Here is a 21,826-nt window from a genome sequence, read left to right as displayed (position 1 = left end):
GATTTTATACTCGAATGTGTATTGTAAAATTTTGGAGTTCAATAAACTTCTGTACTGTAACCACGACTTGACTTGCTGATGCGCCGCGCTTGTATTAGATCATCTTTATCAGAGCACTCATAGGTACGTCCCTTCAAGTTACACATCTATGATCATCTAGGCTTAGGCCTAAACTATCTATGATCCGTCCTTTTTTGAATGTTCCATTTTTTTTATTTTCAATAGGCCCGTATGCGATAGTTCCCCGGAAAATGAGTTGCATAATATTCACGGATAAATTGATTATTAACGAAATTTTAAATATTTCCTTGCCAACTAAGCGCTCAAGCGCTCTGATCTTGAATTTGTGAGCGTTCATCGGCGCATTTGAACTGCAATAATTCAGGACTCGGCCCGTAATGCGTGAGAAGATGCTGATCGTCAATGAATGAGGATGTGCCACATTGGAAATACCTTCCAGAATATAATAAGTTGTTCATGGGTTCACGATCGCTCCAAGTGCTCGGAAAACGCTTCTAATTTCTGAAATTTTCTTGGGGGGACCCCCAAACCCCCCGAAATGGCTTCGCGCCTTCGGCGCTCGGAAGTTTGTGTATGTCAATAAATACTTCCGGATATAGCAAAGCTAGGTGCTGGCAACACTGACAATATATCAATATTGTGCTTACAGCTTGAGCGATATCTGGACGCATGGCTGTGGCAGCATAGAGCAAACTTCCAACGATCGATTGATAGAGAACTTTATTCACGGGTTTGCTCACGCCATCATTTTCACTAACTTAACATTTACATCCAACGGTGTTGAAACCGGATTCGCATCACACATTCTAAACTTTTTGAGAAGGCATTGTAAATACTGATTTTGATGCAAATTAATTATGCCATTTCCTTGAACAACACTTATTCTAAGACAGAAATGGAGTTCACCCATATCTTTCATTTGGAATCGTTTTGAAAGATCACCTTTCAAACTATTTAGCTCACATAACACACGTGAGGCTATTATCAGATCATCAACATAAACCGCTACGATAAGTAATCCGATATCTCTAAACTTAACAGACGCACAGGGGTCAGCAGCGCTCTGCTGAAAACCCTACGACTCAATATTACGTGTAAATTCGGCATTCCAGCACCTGGGGAGATTGCTTTAATCCATACAAGGATTTTTAGTGAACCTGTGGTTTGCTTTTGCTTTCACTAGCTGATGACGTCATGCTTCCAATCCATTTGCCTATCGCGAATTTCAGTAAAATGGGTGGCACACATTTCATCTAGATGGTCCTGGGGTCTGATATTTCTGTCAAGTACTGTAACCTTTCCTATGGTTTGTGCCAATATTTTCTAAATTTGGATGGATCGCCAATGGTTTTTTCATACAACCCGGCCCTGCGGTATTGCGTTAAGCCACCAGCGAAATCCGCCATCTTTTTTCTTGGCGTTCTTGTATATGAACGCGTTGGATTTTTTCGCCAAAAATTCAAAGGGATTAGGAAGTTAAGGGAGTAATCACTCGTAATGGTGAGTCCGTTCGGTTTGGGGGCTATCCCTTGTTTCTTTTTTCCCGAAATAATTTAACTAATTTAATTTAATTTAATTTGATTTAATTCATTGTTGTGACCGATTAATTGAATAATTATGCCGCCCCCTCTCCCAAGGTCAGCATCGTGGCGGTGAGGGATGTGGACATTTATTCGGTGCCTGGGATGACCACGTTTCGTGTGCCTCGTGTAGGCGTAAATCTGGCCAAGTCTGTTCTAGGAGTAATCCTTGCAAGACTTGCGAGGTTTGGTCCGAGGACCTTTGGATTCTGGCTGATAAGGCTTGGAAGCTGAAAGATCGTCGTCGGGTAGTCAGGATTCGTCGGTTTCTGGCGTGCCAACCGACATCTCTAATTCTATTTCAAATCGTATAGCGAGGCGGTCCCGATTGTACTTGCACGGTCAGCTTCCCAACTCCGTTCTACAGGGAAGGAGCGCTAGTTCTCCGGCACCGGTCGCTGGTCGATCACCGGTTTAGCCGGTTCATCCGGTTCAGACAATATGTTCTGAACCAAGCGCATGCCGCGGTAGTCAATATACCGGCACAAGCCGGTCGGCACCGGTTCGGTCGGTATCGGTCCAGTCTGGTTCGGGCACCGGTCCGGTCCAGATGTCACCTGGTTCTAAACTTCCGGTTTATACATCGTCTGATTCTGATGTTTCGAATCATAGTCATCGTTGCTCCGGGGATAGAGCTTGCTCTCCCACTAGGTCCAGACACCGTGAGGGTAATAATTGCGCCAGGTCTTCTCGCAGATCAAGGATTGATCGCGAGAGGGATTATGATTGTTATTGCAGAAAGTTTCGCCGTCCTTCACCGAGGTCGTTAAGCGAAGAAGGTGATTCTTCTAGCAGGTATTGATCCCGTTCGAGGGACCGTCACCGAAGTCTTCATGATCGTCGGGATACAGGGAAATTCCTGACTCAGAAGGATTTCCATGTATTTGAAGAAAAAATTTTAAACTTGTTATCGTCGTCGCAACAAGTCGCTACAACTTCTACAACAGGTAAGCCTATTCCTGATTGTCTGGTTAGAAGTTCGCCAGCCCACTCAGTTATTCGGAATTCAGACTCTGAATTCCTTATTGCTGGGGTAGGGTCTGATTCCAATGAGGATCCGGTCCCAGAACCGGAAATTCCTTCTGGGGCCGTTCCTGCCTCAAGCAATTTTGGGTTGCCCCATACAATGGGGACTTCCCTGGCTCGCAATGTATCTCCGTCCCGTTCAGTTTTATCCGAACCAGCGGGGGACGTGCCATTTAGAGCAATGATTACTGAGTTTTTTGTCAAACACGGGGCAACTCGCACTCAGCCTATAGCAGCTCCTCTGTTCGGAGAGTTAATGGAAGCTTATCCCCCTCCGGACTCTGATCTTAATGTCTTACGCGAATCGTCAGCGGTTTCAAGAGAATGGGCTCGATAAGTTACACAATTATGGGGTGAATGTCGCCCTGGAACGTTTTCGTTTCCCCCTGCAGAACGGGGTATGAAATCTGGAAAATTTTAGTTCAACCGATCTACATATAGGCGCATTTCGCTCGGCGTATTATGCAACTCCAGGTGCTGTGGATCATAGTCATAGCTGCCTGGATGCTGATTATACTTTGATCAGCCCAGATACTGTTTCAGCACAGTCGGGTATTCGTTTACCTAAGTCCGGTTTGGTGGCCATGGCGCCAATCCTGGAAATCTTACCAGGGTTGGTTCGTTTCAGGATTTGGCACTTAAGGGGTTGACAGGTGAGCTTCTGGAAACTCTCGCCACCGTCCATGGGGGCTCTGACCCTGAGTCAGATGCCCTAAAACTAGAGGGAATGGACCGGATTATCCAATCTTTGGCTTGGTCTGGTTCACATGTAATTACATTGCCGGTTCGGGGTCAGGCTAATCTTGTGTTAGCCTCCCTTGAATCAGTTATGGACTCCAAAGCTCGTCTACCGGATATGGTGTCCAATACTTTGCTGAGAGCTCCATTGGGGACGTCTTTACATCTCTTCCCCGGTTGGTGCGCTCCTGTTTCCGCCGAGCTTAGGAAGATTCGGGAGGTCCAGACCAAGTCCACCGTCCGAACTCCGTGGAAAAAGCGTTCAGGTCGGACGCCAGCGGCGCAAGGTTCGACACGGACGCAAACCGGACCAACTCAAACTTCAGTGCTTTCTCGGTTGGAGAACTAGCACGCAACTTCAACAATCGCAGCAAGCCTCGTCTGGTAATAACAGTTCCGGTTCGTATTGGGGCAAGGGGAAGGCTCCAAAAAGGGGCTCTTCCTTTCGGAAAAACTCGAAATGAATTCTTGGGACCAGTGGGAGGTTGTCTGCAGCAGGCAGTTACCTACTGGTCCGACCTTTCTGGAGACAGTTGGTCCTCCCGGGTCGTCTCTCGTGGCTACCCTCTCTGTTTTCTAAGGCAAGGAATTGGCCGAGAAGGGAGCGATAGAACCAGTTTGCAACGAAACTTCTCCCAGCCGGTTTTCCCGAATATTCATGGTACCAAAGGCCACAGGGGGTCAACGGAAGGTGATAGATCTGTCATCCCTCAATCAGCACCTAGACATTCCAAGGTTCCGGATGACCAAACCCAAGGACGTGATTCAAGGGCTCCGTCCAGGTCAATGGACGGCTTCATTGGACCTGAAAGATGCTTACTTTCAGGTTCCAATTCACCCAAAATCTCGGCGATTTCTCTGGATAAAGGCAAAGGCCGCCAGTTCCAATTCAGGTCCCTTCCATTTGGCCTCAGTACGGCCCCAGTGGTTTTCACCAAGTTGGTCAAGTCCGTTCAGAAGGTACTCCAGTCCAGGAGTGTTCGACTGTTCGTTTATCTCGACAACTGGTTAATTGTCGCGAACTCGGCTCAAGAATGTCGGGAGGCACTTACCTCAGTCTTGGACTTAGTCCATCAGCTAGGGTTCCGGATAAACAGGGAAAATTCTCAGTTGACACCGGCTCAACAGTTCACTTATCTCGGCATGGACTTCGATCTCAGAATCGGCAAAGTCTTTCCATCCATGGCTCAAGTAGCCTAACTTCAAGAAGCTGTTGCGGGAGTGCCCACGACCCCGGGAACAGCTCGTTACTCGTCTTCGGCTAAGGATGTCACTAGCCCCGTTAGAGGCTCCAGTTCAGGTATTCACGGATGGCAGTCACCAAGGGTGGGGGGCACATCTGGAGAACCGAGTCAAAGCCGGGAGGTGGTCTCGCTACCAGGCCACCAACCACATAAATTTCCTGGAAATGCTGGCCGTGTGGAAGGCCCTGAAGTTCTTTCACAGGAGAGTGGACAGCCACCACATTTGGTTAGCCATGAACAATTCAACAGTGAGGGCTTACCTTCAGAATCAAGGGGGCACTCCAACAGAAATCCTCACGGATCTGTCAGCCAAAATTCTTCTTTGGTGCCAGGCAAAGAGCGTTTCCCTGACTGTGGAACATCTAGCAGGTAAAAGGAACGTGATGGCCGATACTCTTTCTCGTCGAGGTCAGGCTATTGCGACAGAATGGGTTCTCCACCAAGAAGTAGCCAATAGTGTTCAAGACATGTTTGGCAATCCGCTACTGGATATGTTTGCCACCCGGATCAATCGGAGGTGTCCTCTGTTTGTTTCCCCGTTTCCAGACGCGGAAGCGTGGGGGGTCGATGACTTCTCTCTGGACTGGTCGGGGATGCATGCGTATCCGTTCCCGCCCACACCAGTCAATTGCAACATAGTTCTGGTAGCACCATGTTGGCCGGCTCAGGAATGTTTCCTACCACTTCTCAACCTACTGTGCGACAACCCCAGGATTCCTCTGAATTTCCCATCGCTTCTGTCTCAGGGGAACTTTCGGCATCATCCTAACAGCCAGTGGTTTAATCTGCTAGCCTGGCCATTGTCCAGCGATCCTTGTCAGCTCCAGGCTTTTTGGAACAGGCTGCCTCTTTTATCGCAGGATCTAAGCGGCCATCAACAAGTACCATTTACGATGCCAAATAGGGTCATTCTGCTGATTGGTGTGCTGCAGGGGAAATTGATCCATGCTTACCCTCTGTAGCTCAATTGGCAGATTTTTTACTGCATCTATTTGTAGTAAAAGGTTTGCAGGTTATAACTGTTAAAGGTTACTGCTCCGCGATTTCTCATACATTGCGTGCTTCTGGACAAATGTAACAGGGGATCATCGGATATCCCAGCTTGTTGCGGGGTTTTCTGTTTCCCGGCCTCGGGTACCGGGGATAGTTCCACCATGGGATCTGTCTGCAATTTTGAAGAAGTTAATGGAGGCTCCATTTGAACCTCTTTCTGCAGGGTCATTTGTGAATTTGTCAAAAAAGACTGTATTCTTGCTGTTCTTGGCTTGATCGGCTCGTCTTTCTGAGATTCATGCATTTTTAGTGCGACAAGGTCATATTGTCTTCGGGCCAGCAAAGGAATTTGTTTCGCTGCGGCCTGCTTTGGAGTTTTTGGCAAAGAACCAACGGCCAGGCTCGGTTGGTCGTCAATGGCGAATTGAAGCCCTAAAGTGGAAGCCCTAAATTGAAGCCCTCGAGTGGAAGCGGGTCTTCTGGACAGGAAGGTATGTCCTGTACGGGTATTGTGTTTCTATTTAGATCGCTCTGCTCCACGAAGGGGTTTGCGGGAGCGGTTATTTATTCCGCTGCTGGATCACCGGTGATATTTCTCGAGACACAGTGGCCCGATGGGTCTCTTCACTGATCAAGGAAATTTTATTGAAGGAGAATCTTTCCTCGGAGGTGAGTTGTTTCTCTTCAAGTGAGGTCTATGGCTACTTCGTGCGCAGCCTTTTCAGGTGCTCCGTTGGAAGAAGTCTGTCTGCCTTTTGGAATTCTCCATCAACAATCACATCATTTTATTAGGACAGCCTTAGGCTGAGCCTATTACTATACAAATGGAGCGAATTTAAATGACATGGTTTCCAGAGCAAAGGCTCTTTTACTGTGCAACTGAGCATATATTCATACAAATCATTCATTAAAGCATTATCCTTTCTCCAAATTCTACGTAGCTGAATTTTGAAAGAGGGTGTCCTTAAAATTTATATGAGCTTTTTCGTGAATATCTGATCGCAAAAATATTGGTTTTCAAAAGCCAATCAGAAAGCCAAGACTCCTCTATGATTGGCTTAGCCGCAGAAATCAGCAGGTGTTCACGTGAACCCGCGGTATCGTCTTCCGTTTTACTTCCGGGTTTTATTTTAAGATCTAAAATTGTATTTCAAGATCGATTTCTGTGAAAGCTTTAGTTGATTTGGTTTTTGGGAGGAATATTTTTATTAGCACTACAGAAAATATCATTGACCATTGTGCAAAGTCCGGGAAAAATAGCTTTTTCTTGAATCGGATAGATGATGCTAATTAGACATGTGCTCAAACTACAAATTCAATCAAATTTTATTCCGCAAAAAATATCAAATTCAATTCAATTTTACTTTATTGAACGAATAAAAACATCAAGTCCAATTCAATTTTGTATTGTTGAGCAAATTTCAGAAAATTCAATTCTATTCCGCATTAAAATCAATAAGACCAAGGGAAAAGATTTATCTGAGGTATTTGTTCCTGCCAGGTCCAGTCGCTGTCTGTGCTACGATTGTATTGTGTAAATTATTAGGTATTGACTCTGAGCTGGGAGTGTATTTTGACAAATTTAACCCACAGAGTGCATCATCATTTTCCATTTTATGAAAAGCTGACAGGCTGGCCATAGTTGCCCCTTGGGGCTCTTGTTTACGGAATGTTTCAGGCCAGTTAGGCTCATTAGCATCACTCCGTCCTGTTGTTAAGGCTCAAGGTGTCCGTTCTTTCAGATCGGACTCTTTAGCGTATAATTTTTATGTTTGCATTATCAGGATCACAAGGGGTGTATCCATGTACATAGTTTGAGCTCATGTTTGCAAGTATTAATTTTGCAAAATTCGAGGGGGCCCCTGAGCTGGACGGACTCACTGTGGCCAACCGGTCTCTCCTGTGCTACAGTGCTCCATTCCGTGCTTGGGTGAGTGCTTCCCTCTTACCTTGCGTTTGAGCGGTGGTTTTTCTATCTACCTTTCCCACCATCCTTGTGCTAGGCTAGTCTAGCAAAAACCATAGGAAAGGGTACAGTACTCGACGGAAATATTACAATTTTTGGAACTAAGATTTTTCTAGGTCTGTCGCTTCTTCTGAGTTCAGTCGGTGGTGATTGATCACGTGACTGTTCAACATTACTCTCCCCATCAATTATTACAGTATCTTTGTTTAAGTCCTGTTCAGACTCATAGTGTCCGAAGTCGTACTCGTTGAAGGCCACATCAGGACGTTTGTAAACCATTCGTGTTTTATCATTGATCAGGCAGTAGCCTTTTGATTCATGATCGTATCGTGACGACCTTATCATCTAGCTTTTTATGATTTTTATCGGGAATCATAGCATACGGGGTATACCTAAACACTTTCACGTGACTAAGATCTGGTCTTCGTTCATACCAGAGTTCATGTGGGGTTACATTCCCATTTAGAGTTCTAGTCGGTAGTCAATTTTTCACATACACAGCAGTGGCGATTGCTTCAGCCTAATATGATTTAGGCAATCCTGCATGAGCGACTATTGAGCACGCTTTTTCGCATACAGAACGATTCAACCTTTCAGCAACACCATTTTGCTCTGGAGAATATGGCAAAGAGGGTGTCGTGACGTATACCCTTCTCTTTCAAGTACCTCAAAAACTTGCTCGAGATATATTCCCCACCGGTATCGGATCTCAGGGTGCCTATGCGATTTCCGCTCTCATTACACATGGCCGCTTCAAACTCTTTGAATCTTTCGAACTCCCCGACTTTTCTTGCATGAAATACACTAGTGAACATCGACTGTAATCATCTGTGAATGTGACAAAACTCTTTCACAAGACTGTCTTTCGCAACACGCATGAGTAGTTGGGGTTGATATGGGCGAGTCTCTGATGCCTCAGTTCCATCCAGGGATGCAAATCTTCCGACCATAGACGGATTTCCGACCTTTTCTAACATTTTCTTTATTCCCGAGAGCAGTGTAAATCACCTCAATCGCTTTAATCACCTAAATCACGGGCGTCACATCGAAGCACTCCGTAGTTAGGAGTGCTCCTTAAGACGGTTTTCGGCAGTTGTTAGCACAACTGTGGAGTCGGAGAAACCAATATGGTGTCTCATTCAAAAAGCGGCTCTAATTCAGGCCCAAACTATTAACATTTTGACCAAAAGGAAGTAAGTTTTTTGGCTAAAAGTTACTGATTTTTGTTCCCCAACAAAATTCTTTTTTTTTGAAAATATTTTCCGACTTTTTCAGTATGGGCCGTTTTCATCCCTGTCCATCTCATTATTTAGACCGTTAACCGAAACATCAGCAGTAACACACAGCAGTTCAAACAGTTTATCAGACAGTAAACCGATAGCTTTCACATGCCCCATTTTATCCTGAAGATGACACTTTGTGCTCTTGAACTCAACAGTAAAACCACCTACGGTGACTGCGCTACAGTACAGAAGTACTTTCGGCTCGCTCCTATATTTTCGGCTCGTGCCATACAATCTACGATGGATATTTAACACGCAAAGGCTTTCATAGACAACAGCACGATGGCGAAAGGATTATGTAACTTTTTACTGATTCCAAAGATACAGTACAGCAAACTCCAAATGACACAGATTTGCGAGATTCTGTCCAATGACGTTACCGCGCGAGAATGCGTAGAAAAAATCATCAACTTTAATTCCTACAACGTGGGAGTTTTTTGTGGTTCCGCCGAAAAATATGAGATTCTGAAAACTCACAAGATCATTTTCCGAGGGGCTACGTTAAGCTTTCGTTCTGCTCTGGAAACTCCAAAGATTGTTGGAGTGGAAGGAGTTCTAGCAGTATGCCCCCATGGAGTAATCGACAAGATGATAAAACCGTATGGAAATATACTAACGAACTTCAAAAATGGTGAGAAACGTGTTTTAGAGGTGGCTATAACTTCACCAATTCCGAGGAACACGACTCTGGAACACAAAGAGTATGGCTTGTTACTCATTCGTGTGTATCACAATGGCCAACCAGAACATTGCGCTATATGTGGAGGTTTCAACCACACATGGGTTGAATGCCATGTTTCGTGCTCACATCCGATTCATACACCAGATCGCTGCCGCCAAATTTATCATAAGTTTGGCACAACAGCACGCAAAAAAATGCAACCCAACGCCAGCAAAAGCAGAGAATATTAAGACGACTGAACAATCCCGAAAAAGGCCACCTCCAACAGAATCGCCACAGACTCCAAAGAAGTCACACAAACTCACTACGTCTTCACCGGATAAAAATGAAAGATCCCCCGAACAGACACAGATATCAACAGAAACCGAAGATCCTGAGACAGATGATCGGGATGAAGATGAGGTTGCTCCTGTCGCCAAAACTGCAGAGGAAAAGAGATCGGCGAGATCAAGATTCACATCGACGGATCGATCCAAGAAAAAAACTTAATCGAAGAACGGAAAAACCGAAAAACAAGAAAGCCACTTTAGGTGATATATGCGTTCCTCTTATCATGTAGGTAGAAATGAAACAAAAATGGCGAATACCTTAGGAAATATTAGATTTTTATCTCTAAATTGTAATGGCTTAGCTTACTCAAACTCTCGAACTATTAACACCTTTGAGAAGCTCAAAAACCATGACATTATTCTATTACAAGAAACTCAATTAACTAACGATTACGAAATTCAAAAAATATTTAAACCCTTCATGAAGAATTTAGAAATGATATCAAACTTTACAAATGAAAGAAAATGTGGAGTTACAATTTGCATTAGAAAATCTTTAGATATTTCAATTTTGGATATATCTATAGATAGACAAGGCAGACTAATATCTTTGAAAAGTATTTTGTCTGGCAAAATTTACAATATCGTTAATATTTATGCTCCGAATAAAGAACGTGATAGGAAAGTTTTCATAAACAGTATCAGTAATTATCTTCACGTCTACCCTAATGAGCATATGATTATAGCTGGTGACTTATATTGTATAGAAAGTCCCATAGATCAAGATTCAATATCCATCAATTCGTCAATTCGAAGTGGTTCAGAACAATTAGCAAATTTATGTCAATAATACAGATTAGCAGATGCCTATAGATCTAAAAATGCAAACACCAGCTTTCTCCAGCAAAACGAAACAATAATGTCACTAAGACAAGAATAGACCGATTCTATGTAGAGCACGTGAAACATATCAACTCTATTCATTCCAATCACAAAATCATTGAATTAACAGGCAAAGGATACTGGCATCTCAACAAAGAACTACTTAAAAACCCTAACTACATCACTATGATAACAGACTTTTGGACACAATGGCAAAATCACAAACAGTTCTATGACTCAATCATTGAGTGGTGGGAAGAGGTTAAAATTCAAATAAAAACAGATCCATAAAATTTGCTTCACAACTCCAAAAAATTAAAAACAATCTTAGGAAAACTTTAGAATCTGAATTATTTATCCTCGAAAAACTTTCTGATTTGGGCATATATGCTAACCAAAATCAAATTGAACATCTTACCAAGCGTATTCGTGACTTTGAAATTGAAAAAGCAAAAAGTGCGATGATTAGATCTAAAATTGAGTGGAGAGAATTCGGAGAGAAAACAAGTACCTTCTTTGCAAATTATGAAAAACAACGCGCTAAAGCGAATCACATCAGGACTCAAAAACCGTTTAGGCGAAATTAAAACTGGCCAGAACGAAATTGAAAAAATTCAACTCAGATTCTATAAAGATTTATATAGAAAAGAAGTGACTGACTTAGAAACTCAAAATCTATTCCTGAATAATTTACCTCAAATCTCTATCCAAAAGAAACTTAAACATGAATCTGAAATCGATATTGAAGAGTTAACAAACTCATTGAAATCTTTTCAAAATAATCTCCGGGTATAGACGGACTATCTATTGAATTTTATAGAATATTTTTGCATACTCTCCAAAATGACTTCCTACAAGTAGTGACTGCGTGTATACAAGAAAATAGGCTTTCGAAATCAATGCAAACCGGTATTATATCATTAATTCATAAGAAGAATGACAAAACAGTTTTTGAAAAATTGGAGACCAATCTCGTTACTGTGTATACGTAGATTACAAAATATTCACAAAAGTTCTCGCTAACAGATTAATTATCTGTCTAACAGACATAATACACCCAGATCAGACATGTAGCGTAAAGGGACATCGAATCCAAGACAATGGCCATATAATTGGAGACTTAATTGATTACGTTAATGATGATAATTTAGAAGCATTTTTAGTAACCATTGACCAAATGAAAGCTTTTGATCGCGTTGACTGGCAATTTATGTTTAAAACTTTAGAATCTTTCGGCTTTGGAGAAAATCTAATTCGGTATATCAAAACTTGCTACTCAAATCCAAAATCCAGAATTAAAAGTAATGGCTTCTTAACTAAACCATTCACTTTAGAAAGAGGCGTAAGACAGGGGTGTCTCATGAGCACAATACTCTACATAATAGGAACCATTAGCAATCAAAATACGCGAAAACAACAACATTAAAGGAGTGAAATTACCAGACGACACAGAAATTAAAATCAAACAATACGCAGATGACACCACGCTATGTCTAACCGACTTAGAATCGTTGAACCAAGTCTTTACATCGGGTGCAAAAATTAATAAAGATAAAACTGAGTGTATGTGGTTAGGATCTTGGAAAGCTAGAAACGATAAACCTTTGGACTTAAATTGGAAGAAATCAATGAAAATTTATGGAATTCGTTTCAGAAATGAGAACACTGATGATATAGACTGGAATCCGAAAATAAATAAAATTCAAAATATTATAAATCTTTGGCCCCAAACTAAATTATCTTTACATGCCAAAAACGTTGTCATAAACTCTTTTATACTACCTTTATTATGGTACACTTCTGAGATTTTTCCAATTCCAGATAAATATATTGCATCTTTGAACCAAAAATCATCAATTTCCAATAACGCATTTCTCAGTAAAGACTTAATACATTAAAAAATCGAACACGGAGGTCTAAATACAGACAACAAACACAGGCAATTAAGACAATAATAAACCACGCTCTAAAACCAACACACTGGAAACCACTTATCAACTACAATCTGCAAAAATATCTAGGCCCAGGCTTGAATATTTCAAACATCATTCGCAATGAAATACCCAAAAAAGTCATTACAAATGACTACTACACACGTTTAATAAAATCATGGACAGTTTTTCAACAACATCTAGTTACAACTGAGACCATTACTGAAATTCTGCAAAAACCTATTTTGGCAACCCAAAAATTAAGCTCAACAAGAAAACCAATTTCGAAGAATACATACATCACGGTATAATCAATCTATGACATTTATTCGATAATCGTGGCAACTACAAAGCATTTAACGAAACTCCATTAACAAATAAATTTAAACACACATGTATATACAATGCGATACTGCAACATTGGAAACTAATTCTATCGGACCAAAATTTAGATCCTGATAAATTACCAATAATCTATGTGCAATTTGGTAATGTAGAGTGTACTATTGGAAAACTTTTATCATCTCAAATTTATGGAATTCTATTATTAAAAAATCTCCATCAAATCACACCGATAGGGCAAACCAAAATTAACGAAATGTTAAATACTGATCTGAACCGGCCGGAAATTTGGAATGAGGTTAATAATAAACATATTGATAGAAGATTTAGTGATATTCATTGGAAATTACTACATAATACTCGTGTAACAGCTTTGAAACTAGTACTTTGGAAAATAAATTTGTGGATACGCGGCAACAAATGACCATGTAGTATACTCATGCACAGAAGCACAGCAATTATATTCATCTATACAACAAATCTTTCAACTCATACTAAACACACCTATAAATATCACTCAAAACATTGTCTACACAGGAATTACTAAAACAATAGAGAGATTTTTTCAAACGCACACTCGCGAACTACCTTTTGTTTCTCGCACAATCCATTTTGTACAGAAATCATTTTAATCTAGAACAAGGCTCTGGCCGCATCAACACTATAATTTATTTCAAAAACTCACTAAAAGATCACCTAAACCAAGAAATCATGCTTCAACAAAACATTCATATTTGGAGTCTTAACAATATACTTATTCACCGGGACACAAGCGGACTGAACGTAGTAAACAGAATCACATTCGACACCATTAGCGTAGTCTATTAATTAAACTCAACGCCATTTCTTATTACTTTCACCTACATATCCCGACTTTGACACTTGAGGTATGTTCTGCTTTAGATCGAACAGGGATGACGGTCTATCAATACGCATAGAACTGTCTGACCACTTTTGCTCTATATCATCACATACGCATTAGTTTACTGTTTCTGATGTTTTGACTGTAAACTCAGTCTCATTGCCGCGATAGCTGGAACGCTGCAACGTTTTTGGCCTTAGGATAGCAAGCTCAGTCTATCTACGCGCAATGGTGACTGGAAAGTTGCCTCTTGACATCAGTCTCATTAAAAACTACCAAAAACCTATATCGTGACAATGTAAATAAAACCCGATCAAGACTATATATGTAAGATTACAAACATGTATTCAATATTCACGTGTCTGTGCCGCTTTCTTACTGACGGTCTAACAATGCGCATAGCACTGTCTGTTTGATTGCGATATATTCACGGACCTAACTATGCACTGTATATTAGAAACACAAAACTGCTCCCAGTGTATAACTTTTACTTTTAGGCAAATTCAGCACCAAATGCGAAGTACCAACTTCGCACCCCTTGAGGGAGAAACCCATCCTCATCGGAGCTGCACCGTTGATGTCATACAACTACACTTCGGATACCCCAGGGCCATACTCTCATCTAGAAAATTTGCGTTTCGAAATGTGCTTTCTTCTTATCTAGTCAACACGCAGGATCATCAATTTAAAGGACTTCTACATCAACATCTACCCGAGAAAAAACTACAATAAATCAGACTTTACATGTAGAAAACGACCAAAAAATTATTAAAATGGACAAAATGATCTTCAACCTTGTATTATAGCTATTTACAGAATCTCGATGTATTAAATTAGGCAGCCAGAAAAATTCATCCCAATCAGTCGCTTGCCAGGTCAGACTGAATGGAAGATTGTTTGGATGAACCGGAACTGAATTTCCAATTATGTACTTCGATTTTAAGAAAATTCTGTTAACTCGACTGCCGATCACACAACTATATCTGCACTTCGATTTCTGATTTCAAAATCAAACCCCCCGTTTTACTCCCGGCAGGTGTGGTGGGTCTGTAAGGGACACTCAATCGAAAAATCAAACGAAATTTCCCAGCCTAATAAATGAATAACGGGGACAATCCCTATTTTAAGATAAAAAAACCTTTGTTTATCACTGCTCGCACAGAAAATAGATTACAGGTAAAGTCTGGAACATGGAGATCATATCTCCTGACCTCGCTCCCACTGGCTCCATTTTCCAAGAGGGTCGTCAACTTAACTCTTCTATGACCTCGGCACATATCGGTTGTCCATCGCCAAGACCCACTCACTGTGGTTCATTGAATTCTATATAGTCCAATAAGACATTTTTATTCCAGTGATGTGCCTGAATCAATCAGCCATTCGCGACTTTTCATTTGTTGTTCAGGTTTAGTTTTGCTTCCCTGGATGCTTGCGGCAATATTTATTTTCTGCTCCCACTAGCGCTGAGGCCCTGCTGATAGCTGGCGTCTCGTCGTTTTCTCTCAGCTTCATCTGCTCATGGATAATAATAATAATAATGTCACATTTATATAGCGCCTGTTTCACTAATAATAATGTTCACCAGCGCTTTGTAAGGTAGTGGTGCTGAATTCACAGAGCTTAGGCTTTGCAGAAAAGCAAATGTTTTTACTCTCTGTTTGAAAGTGTTGATTTCAGTTATATTCCGTATATTTGCGTCGAGAAAGTTCCACTGAGTTGGAGCTACGTCCACCAAAGGTTTTAAGATGGTTAGAAGATTGCAAGAACTGGATCTAAGTGAACGTGTCGGTAGATATCGAATGAGCAGATCATGCAAATACACAGGGGCTAGAGGAAGAATGTACACAAGAAACAGTAAAGGGCCGAGTACTAACCCTTGGGGCATGCCACACTCGAGTACTTTAGATTCAGAATGATGGCCATTTAAATCAACACACTGCGGTTAGACAGGTATGACTGGAACCACTTTAAGGCAGTACCTGTCACACCTTAAACGATCTGTAGCCGTTTGATAAGAATGGAATGATCGACAGTGTCGAATGCCACGCTTAAGTCAAGCAGGATAAGGACGGCCACGCCATGCTTGTCAACCATGGAGCGTAAGTCACTTTGCACTTTTAAAAGAGCCCTTTCAGTACTATGACCTGGTTTGTATGCAGACTGAAGCGAATCGTGTAGACCGTTTGCATCCATGTATGCTGTTAATCGTGCAGCAACAACTCTCTCGAGCACTTTAGAGAGAAAGGATGAGGGCTTGCTGCACAGCCGACCATTTCAGCAGATCATTTCGCGCTTCTAGAGCCGTCACCAATGTTGCATAACTCCTGGGCAAGCTACCGAGGATAGTCACAACTTCATCTTCCTTGTCAATTGGACTGTTCATAGCTGCTAGTCTATCCGTTAGCTGTTTCATTTCTTTGAAATGCTCTTCGACTGACGTCCCTTCCTTCATCTACATTCTGGAGTATTTTTTCTTCAGATAAATTCTATTGTTAAGGGAGTCGTTCTGGAAATGTTCTTCGAGTAATTTCCATGCTACTTCGGGTAACTCCGTGGAAGTATTCAAACAAATCTGCGATGGCGCAATTGACATTACAATTAAACCAATCGCTTTCGCCTTTTTCAATTCAAATTCATTCTTCGTACGGTCATTAGCGTCGTCTGCCAATTTTTCCGACCCATCAACATACTAACATGAACATAGTATGTGCCGAGTCTGAAAGCTCCACGTAGACCAGTTTTCACCAGTATGTTTTTCAATGGTCCTTTCTTCAGCCATCATAAAAGTTCACAATTCAAACGAGTTTCAAATTCACCAGAACAGACTGAGCAAACCACGTCAATTCATGTAGCACCAAGACTTAGTCCTCAAAAGCATTCAACCATGTAGTTGTTACAGAGTAAATAATGTAACGCAGCTACCAAGGAAGAACGCAAAACAACGGATGTCTATCTACTTTGACGTTTTATTCTCGACTGACAAAAACAGATACATAAAACATAAGGTTATACAAGGTTCAAAAAACTATTCACCATCACCATGACCAATTTCCATGTAACAGTAGAAATATTCCTTCAACAACAGTGGGACTACATATTCTCAATTGATAAGGTAATATGTTACACATCAATAAAAACCAGTATTATATAATAAGTTTCAGTTGGTCTATATTACAAAATTTTCACATATCAATTTCTCTTTCATCAGGCGCATTGGAAGCAAGTTTTGATTGCTGCGGCCAAATACCGTTTTTGGACGGGTTGTCGCGGCAAACTTGCTTAATCATCTTCAAAAACATGGTATTCAAAGAAAAAAAACATCATTCAGTACAGTAGACTCCGCTTACCTCGGAATTCTTTCTTTTTTATGATAAAATTTTTTTTAAAATTTATTATAATTTTTATTCTTTCTTTTTTAATAATTTTTTCTGAGGTATGCGATTTCCGAGGTATATAAGATCCACTAATTTTGTCATAAAAAAATTGTTGCTGACATGTGTGCTTAAATTATCCTTCTTATACTAATCTATGTTGAATTAAACATTGTATATGTACCATATCTGACAGGCTTTTATTGTTATTTCAATCAAAACCTCATATCCCCCGGGAGATTTGACTTGTCATCTTTTCAATCAAAACATCGTACTGTAGTACACCAAGTAAAGCCCCTCCTTTCCAGTTGAGAGAATTTAAAAACATGTGGGTTTGATGTGCAGTGACAAGTCTATAGCTCCGTCTACATCCATTCAATTGGCTTTTCGTATTTAAGACAGCCGAGAACTAGCGCGACTGGCACGCTTCCAATTTTTATGATTATCTGCTGATTATATGCATTCTTGCAACAGCCCCTTTAAGGAAAAATAATACAATGCAGTAGGCTAGGGATGCATTTTTGAAAAAGATATTGTCGGGAGGATGTTCAGAATTTCCGAGGTACACGATTTTAGGACTCAATTTATTAAAAAAATCATTCTGAGGTATGCGATATTCCGATGTATGCAACTCCGAGCTACTCGGAGATTTTCATTTGAGAAATAATTGCATTAAGAAAAATATTTCAGATTTGTTCTGAGCTATGCAATATTCCGAGGTGTATGACTCCGAGGTATGCGGAGTCTACTGTATATTATTGCCGCAGCTTTGGCCGCAGCAGTCTGTTCATGGTACAATCCTTTCTGCATTGCACAGAAACTTGACCCAGTTCGGTATTTTTCATCATACTAGATGCCATGAATTTTATTTGTTGTTTGTTGTTTGAGTTTTCTGAGTTTCGTTGAAACCGTCTTGTTATTCTGTTAATCCTGGGATTGACGTGTCTGAGCTGGGAGTGTATTTGGACAAATTTAACCTACAGAATGCATCATTTGCCATTTTATGAAAAGCTGACAGGCTGGCCATAGTGCCCCTTGGGGCTCTTGTTTAAGGTTTGTAGCCACTTGAGTGCTGTGTGGTCAGTACGAACTTTAAATTTCCTGCCCAGTAAGTTGTAGCGGAAGTGCTCAATCATGTCAACCAAGCCCAACATTTCGCCTTGTGGCGCACTAGTTCTCACCAGAGTGCAGCTACTGTATCACTCTCTCGGAACCATCCTGTTTGAACTGTGACAGCACCCCTCCGATAGCCCAGTTAGAGGGATCACAGTCCAAGATGAACTCTCCACTGCCCTCGGAGAAATCTAGGAATGCCAGGATAGGGGAGCTGGTCAGTCAGTTCATCAAACGCTTGTTGCTTGGGCGTCCATACAAATGGTTCATTTTTCCTCGTGAGACGGTTGAACAGGGCTGTCATGTGGGCGAAATCCTTGATGAATTGCGAAATCCTTAATGAAATACTATGTGCCCCAAGAACTTGAGGCGCCGTTGGAAAAGTGAGTATTTTCTCGGTTTGAGCTTGAGACAGGCTTTCTGAAAGCAAGGAAATACCGCTTGTAGCCGTGTCAGATGGGTTGGTAATCATGACTGTAAGGACGCTTTTCCAAACATGCTTCACCCCCAGGAGGTTTATAAAATGAAAATTCATTGACATATATAATGAGATTTATTATCAACAATATCAAATCAGACAACTCTCTTATCAGGGCTATATAGCGGTTCCTACAAAATTAAAAATCCTAAATATCCTAAGTAACTACAAATTTCAGAAATTAAGAGAAAAATTAATAAAAATGTACCTACAGAATTATATGCATCCATCTCTCAAAGCATGTGTCCAAAAAGGAAGTAAGAATGGATTAAACCATGTAAGTGGTTTCATGGATGGGTTACCCTTGAGACCGTGAATGTGTGATTAAAAGCCGTTATGTATTTTTCAAAACCTGCCTTCATAAACGGGTCGACATACGCTCGGGGTGTATTTTACACTCAGGTGTTTCACCTGATGTGGGGGCATCAGTCGTCTTCAGCGACATTCTAGTTTAGTTACCACCAGTGTACCATTATATTGCAGATACGACCCATTCCAACGACCTGAGAATCACATGGGGTTTGCGATGGATCGGCAAGGTGAGGAATACGGAAATCCTATCGATCCTGTGACTATGGATGAATATGGACAGGCAGTGTACGGTGCTTACGCTCGACCAAATAGCGGAAATTATTCTGCAACCATAAATGGTACTAGACCAGATGAAAATAAATATGGATGTCACGATGAATATGGCTATTATCAGTACCAAGCTTAAATGTCTAAAATGTATTTGTCTTAAGAACGATAGATTATTCCTTTCTATACTCAGCATCATAGAATAAACATGTTTTTGTTGCATCATGTGACTTCCAGGTTGATTCATCGCAACCAATCGGTTCACGAAATACGAGCATGTACAATTGAACCAGCTCAACTCGGAAAAGTTTTCTCCGGATTTTGATCTAATATGGATATTGCTTGTAGTCCACCTATATACTTTGATGTTTTTAATATGAAGTTAGATTTGGTATTTAACTTGATCGAATTCTTTAGTACCAACTGATCCAAATTAGATGAGTTTGACTCATTTTGTCAGGTTTTTACTTATCATGCTTATAAGCATACAGTGTTGCATCTATATTAGTTTGTTCATACCAGATGGACCGTCTACATTAGTCCTTCAACCCGAAAAAAGAATGAATAAACATCGCTTACTTTACAGGACCTTTTTGTTTATAAAAGGGTTTTGTAAGAGCTAGGTCAAACCAAACCAGGTTACAAAAGTGTAAATGCTACATTCTGTGTAAAATCCACAATAACATAAAGTCTTAAATATGTAAATTAAAGTATTCACACCAATATTTTAGTGCACTGATTTTCCATCAGTGCTAGTGTACATGTCCCCTTTCTCAGACATTATGCTGATCTTAAATCCTTGCTTTATTTAAATTTAGGGATGACCAGTGTGCAGTTTCACAAGACTGTTTGATCTGCTTATGATTCAGTTTATCTTAAAATGATTAAATCTTTTTTATGAATCGTGGCCCTGGCATATCTATTATCATATATTTCAATTGAATTCAGCAGTGTTTATTTTTCCATAATGATTACATTATTTGAGTATTTACAATAAAGTGACAAGAAGAAAACCACATTTTTAAAACACAGTTTCTTCCTACTTTATGGACTCTTAGCAATGGGACACCTGCACTCACCAGGTGGCGAAACAAAACACTGGGCTCTTCGTTGAGAAAAATCAGTTCATTTAGAATGCAATTTGAACTCGATATCCGAAAATGATCATTGGATGATCTGCTTTCTCACTGAGTTTGTAGTATAAATTTACGGCTCAAGTCCATTATAGCATTAAATAGTTCCAGCAGAGACTTATCACATTGGACTGGTATTTGGAATTAATCCGTCAATATTGGACTGATTGAATCTTACGACATTACGCCATAGGACGTGCGGCTCAACTCCAGAACAGGTAAAGTAGAGATCTATCAATCCTATATGTCGTCCGATTCTACTCGTCGACAATGTCTACAAACCCGATTGTCGTCCGATTCTACTCGTCGACAATGTCTACAACCCCGATTGATGTCCGATTCTACTCGTCGACAATGTCTACAACCCCGATTGTCATCGGATTCTACTCGTCGACAATGTCTACAACCCTGATTGTTGACCGATTCTACTCGTCGACAATGTCTGCAATCCTGATTGTCGACTGATTTTACTCGTCGACAATTTCTACAACCCCGATTGTCGACCGATTTTACTCGTCGACAATGTCTACAATCTTATATAGAGTGGCTGGGTTCGAGGGGCTGCGTGTGTGCGTGGATTACGCTTATATAGAGTGGCCGGGATCGAGGGGCTGCATGTGTGCGTGGATTACCCTTATATAGAGTGGCCGGGATCGAGGGGCTGCGTGTGTGCGCGAGTAATAGGGAGTAAGTTGTTTCATACCAAAGGTCGAACTGTGGAAAAATAAATTCTCGCACACTCGAATTTATTTTCCGACCGTTCAACCTTTGATGTGAAACAACTTATTCCCTATTACTCTTATAATATTCATAAATATGAATATAAATAACATATAAAATCAATTTTAATAGAAAATTGGATATTAAAATGGAAGCAAATAAGAAGTACTTCTGTCCAACGTGTAAAATCAATATAGATAAATCCCAAAAATAAAGACAAACTAGAACACGTTTAGAGAATAAATTAAAGTTAAAATATAAAGATGATATATTAGAAACTAAATTAGTGGAATTGAAGAATGAAAAAGAAATATACAAATGTGATACATGTAATCAATCATTCAGCGACAAAAGATATTATAAAGAACATTTAAAATCTAAAAGTCATATTACAAATATCAAATATAGCTGCAAAGCAGTGATAACGGGTTTTCTGCACAGTCTTAGAATCCTGTTCAACGGTGGATTTCGACAAAGCATTTGATAAGGCACAACATCAGCCATTACTAACTAAAAAGGCTATTAGGAAACAGTATCAATGATAGCTCGCTCAGCAGTTATCTCTGAACGAAAACTTGTAGCCGAAATCAACAGAACGCCTCATTTTGGAATA

General features: G+C 40.7%; 1 protein-coding gene across 2 annotated transcripts in view; it reads left to right on the top strand.

The window, feature by feature from the left end:
- The window catches only part of LOC141909304 (kinesin-associated protein 3-like), a 117,187-nt gene extending 96,819 nt beyond the window's left edge, over positions 1–20,368 (top strand). For both annotated transcript variants that reach the window (XM_074799709.1, XM_074799708.1), the window contains one exon: positions 19,265–20,368. In XM_074799709.1, the coding sequence (XP_074655810.1) occupies positions 19,265–19,499 (235 nt within the window). In that variant the 3' untranslated portion in view covers positions 19,500–20,368. The remainder of the gene's footprint in view (positions 1–19,264) is intronic.
- Positions 20,369–21,826: the final 1,458 nt, after the last annotated feature.

Source organism: Tubulanus polymorphus, chromosome 7 (genome assembly GCF_964204645.1).
Source record: "Tubulanus polymorphus chromosome 7, tnTubPoly1.2, whole genome shotgun sequence".
Taxonomy (NCBI): Eukaryota; Metazoa; Nemertea; class Palaeonemertea; order Tubulaniformes; family Tubulanidae; genus Tubulanus; species Tubulanus polymorphus.
The sequence above is the reverse complement of the archived record's forward strand: the minus strand, read 5'-3'. Positions and strand labels throughout refer to the sequence as shown.